General features: G+C 34.1%; 2 protein-coding genes across 2 annotated transcripts in view; both read right to left on the bottom strand.

Moving 5' to 3' along the window:
- The window catches only part of LOC117102416 (FRAS1-related extracellular matrix protein 1-like), a gene marked incomplete at its 3' end in the record, with an annotated part of 6,150 nt that extends 5,964 nt beyond the window's left edge, over positions 1 to 186 (bottom strand). The window contains exon 1 of the mRNA XM_033242669.1: positions 119 to 186. Coding sequence (XP_033098560.1) covers positions 119 to 186 — 68 coding nt within the window. The remainder of the gene's footprint in view (positions 1 to 118) is intronic.
- Positions 187 to 332: 146 nt separating this feature from the next.
- Positions 333 to 2,898, bottom strand: LOC117102415 (FRAS1-related extracellular matrix protein 1-like). Its single transcript, XM_033242668.1, has 3 exons — positions 2,827 to 2,898; positions 859 to 1,145; positions 333 to 743 (listed from the first exon to the last, which is right to left on the bottom strand). The coding sequence occupies exons 2-3, from the start codon at positions 1,114 to 1,116 to the stop codon at positions 333 to 335; spliced, it is 669 nt and encodes a 222-aa protein (XP_033098559.1). The 5' UTR covers positions 1,117 to 1,145; positions 2,827 to 2,898.
- Between the last annotated feature and the right edge of the window lie 1,372 nt (positions 2,899 to 4,270).

The raw sequence follows: 4,270 nt of genomic DNA, 5'->3' as shown, positions 1-4,270 counted from the left end.
TTATTGTAATGAATGTTACATAGGCTCCCTCTGGCCAGCATTTTCATATTTTAAATTCTATATTTTATATAGTGTATTGTTATGTATAAAAAAATTAAATGAAACTGGATGTTTGTACCAACAATAATCGGGTAGCAAACTGCACAAACAAATTGCACATATAGCACCTGTACAATTATATTTCATATGGTTTTTAAGACTGACACAGTTTAAAGATACAAATGGATATGCTTTGTGTGAATAATAATGGACTAGACCTTGAACTTTGCCTCAGAAAACAATAGTAAATCCATCATAGTTTCAATGAAATCAGACAAAACATAACCTGTCTCTTATACACATCTAGATGTGTATAAATCATCACATGGAACGCTCAATGTTCGAATTCTTCTTGTATTTCCCGACTGCTGGCTGACCAATTGTCCAAAAGCAGGTAATTGACTTGTCATAGTTTGAATATTTATCATACAAAATGCCCCAACCGACTTGGAATAATTGAAAGCTATTACACTTGAGTCAATTAAATTGGAAAAGCCATTAAAATTTGATACTGTTAAATGACTTTTAGGTTGAAAGATTTGATAAGAATCATTTCTTATTGTGATATTCACCACAAATGTTTCTTGAAATGTTGATGTTGTTGTAAGATGGTACACACGAAACTTGACTTGGTCCTCAGAAAGGAATGGAGATCCTGAGTGAGTGTAGCGCAATGAACCAGGAAAGTAATCACAATCAAACACCTGTTGTTAAAAAAATAGTTTTTTAGATAAAAAACATAATTATGAGAAAATATAATGAATTGTCAACCATAGTAGTAGAAAGTTAGTAGTAGTTAAAAGCAAAATTCCTGCTTACCTGTGGTTGAAATTGGCCAACTCTTTGAGTGATTGGCTCATTGTTAACTACTTCAACTTTACAGGTGTCCATCATGTTAGTCCTTGTAAATGCAAGCATTGTCTTATCCAATTTTACAGTTCGACCAATAGAAACTGATACACCATCGTTGATTCTTACTAAGTTTCCACTCACTAACTGCAAAATATTCATCATCAATAATGATGCAAATAGTGTGACTTGTTTAGGCATTTTGTTCACCATTATGTTTCCATACATCCAAACACTACTTCACCATCCCATAGTAACTATATCAAACAAACAAAAAAACAAAAAAAAAAACACAAAGGTTTGAGTCTATCTTATCCCTAATTCACACTACAACATTTTGTTTAATATAACAAGTTGTAGCAAGGATCACTTAACGTAACAAGTTATAACAAGGATCACTTAACGTAACAAGCTGTAACAAGGATCGCTTAACGTAAAAAGTTGTAACAAAGTTCAATTAATGTAACAAGGATCACTTAATGTAACAAGTTTTAACAAGGATCACGTAATGCAAAAAGTTGTATCTTCCACCCCCATTCTCCACCTATTCCAGATACCATCACACTATTCAGGAGTTTCAGGGCCCATCAATTAATCAAAAAAATTGATCAGTAAAATATTGGTCTATTGCTCTTTACTTTTTAAGAAGTGACTTAAATGTATTGATAAAAACTACCTGTTTTATTATTCCAATTGGTTGGAGAAGCAAGTCTGAAAAAGCACAATTTCCACGACTATGTTTTAGGGGTGTGAAGAAGCCCCTTTAATGCTAGAGAGTAATGTTCGCTTGGTGGAGTGTTGAAACAATGATGAAATGAAGTGTGTTGTTATGTGGACGTAATATAATTTTTACAATTTTGAAAACGATTCATTGATAAACAGGCAGCTAATCGAGTGAATGAGTAATGAATAAGTGGAATTACTATGGCATTTGGTTTTTGAAACAAGTCTTGCATCCGTGTTCTGTAGGCCTATACGTTGGAGCTTGCTAATTTCACATTTTAGAAGACTAAACAAGCGACTATTACAATTGTCTAAACGTGAGGTTACACAGGGGCACGAATAAGTTTTGCTGAACATTGATCCAAGTGTTTCCTGATAGAGCTTATTTTGCATAATGCTCTAAGAGAAGAACGATAAACCAGTAGCATAGATCTACAGCTGTCTCTTATACACATCTAGATGTGTATAAGAGACAGGGGGGGGGGAGGGCGGGGGGCGTAGGCGGTGTTAATGCTGACTTTTTTTGAGTTATTGTAATGAATGTTACATAGGCTCCCTCTGGCCAGCATTTTCATATTTTAAATTCTATATTTTATATAGTGTATTGTTATGTATAAAAAAATTAAATGAAACTGGATGTTTGTACCAACAATAATCAGGTAGCAAACTGCACAAACAAATTGCACATATAGCACCTGTACAATTATATTTCATATGGTTTTTAAGACTGACACAGTTTAAAGATACAAATGGATATGCTTTGTGTGAATAATAATGGACTAGACCTTGAACTTTGCCTCAGAAAACAATAGTAAATCCATCATAGTTTCAATGAAATCAGACAAAACATAACCTTTTGAAAACAATGATTCTCAAATCTATGGAACAAGTTCATGTGAATGATTTATGAATCAATAAAAACTTTCTATGCAATCAATACTGTACTATTATAATACTGATCTGATGTACAAAGTTCTTTGCTACGATTGGTCGTTACCTTTGGGGAGAAGTTAATGCCACCACCTACCACCAAGCACGTCGAGTTGAGGCCAACCGAGGCCAAGGGCTAACAACAGAACTGTGCTTTGACATATTAAGACATAAGAAAACGTGATATTGAATATATTTTTAATACCTGGGTTTACAAACAAATGATATACTGAATCTCAACGCCAGGAAACTTCAGCAACAGGTGAAAAACTAACAGAACTTTACCTCACTTTCCCGACAACAACAATGGACCAATAAGACTTGCCACAAGTGCCTTGTTTTAGTTTTTGCTCCGTCTGGACAGCGCCGCCAACGAGCGATTTAAGTTGTGCAAAGCCTGTTGTTTTTTCTTCCTCTCTAAATCTGCTCCTTATAATTTGAAATCTAGAATCTTGGAAGCAATAAATTATCCGGGGCACACTGCGACAACAAGGCGTGAAAAAAATCACTTATAAGAACGATCCACTAAGACTGCCACCTACAATCAGCGGTTATCGTAAAAAACTAAAATCGAATGAGCACAGACTGAATCACACACTATTGTTTTAATTCGTTTTTTGTTTTTTGTTTTTTTTTTTTGGAGACTAAAATCGAATGAGCACAGACTGAATCACACACTATTGTTTTAATTCGTTTTTTGTTTTTTGTTTTTTTTTTTTGGAGGGAGGGGGGGGGGTGGAGAATGGCTTTCCCCAGCAGTAGCTGGAAAAGCCATTTTTTCCCCCTTCAATATCGTTTTTCCTATCTTTTTGAACTGAGTTTTTCCACCTGGAACTTTGGTCACTTTCCATGCTTAGATCTTTTCATACTTTGTCGAACCATAGACCACATACTTTGTCGAACCATAGACCACATATCAAGGATGTGCTCCTAATATTTAGTGTCGATCTAGTAGTGGGGTGGGGATGCGAGGACCAATTAAAGATCTGAGGGCAACACTCTACACCAGATCTTTCAAAAACGATCAACAGATCTGAATGAAACTTTCGATAAAGTTTAACCAAGTTACAAGAAATTATTTTGTGTTGGTGACGATAGGGTGTGATTTTGAGGATCACTTAAAGTGCTAATGTCCCATTTATAAATGGATCTAAATGAAACTTTCCAGAATAGTTTTTCATGGTCCATTAAAGAGATTATTTAATTTTGGTGACGATCCGGAGTAATTAATTTTTCTTCTTCAATCCCGTTTTCCTATTTTTTTTTTGCAGTTTTCCTGACTGGCACTTTGGTGACTTTCTGTGCCCTAATCTTCTTCAAACATTGTCCAAGCAAAGAACATATCAACGATGTAAATATCAAATCATTCTACATATTTTGATTAATAACAGTCATATTTGCCCGACGTCGAGTTGCTGTTCGTGTGTTTAACTTAATTATTTTCTGTAGGATTTCATTTTTATTTTTCGTGTGTTATTTTATGCTAGACAATTTAAATCTTATTATTTTTATTTTGAATTTCAACATCACTTCTCATTATAGCAATGAGGAAAACCCCTATGCTCTGTTTTACAGACACAGTAAGTCTAATTTGTAATTGTTATTGTATATTTGATGGTTGAATTGTTTGTATTTTGTCTTTTTCACTTAATCCCTTGAAATTTTTATATTTTTCAAATTGTCGATTGATTGAATCTTCAATATTTTTATATGTCTGCTTTACATGCAT

The sequence above is a fragment of the Anneissia japonica genome, unplaced genomic scaffold, assembly GCF_011630105.1.
Source record: "Anneissia japonica isolate Jap-2015-1 unplaced genomic scaffold, ASM1163010v1 scaffold1106_len10739_cov243, whole genome shotgun sequence".
NCBI classification, from domain to species: domain Eukaryota; kingdom Metazoa; phylum Echinodermata; class Crinoidea; order Comatulida; family Comatulidae; genus Anneissia; species Anneissia japonica.
This window is presented reverse-complemented; position numbering and strand designations above follow the sequence as displayed.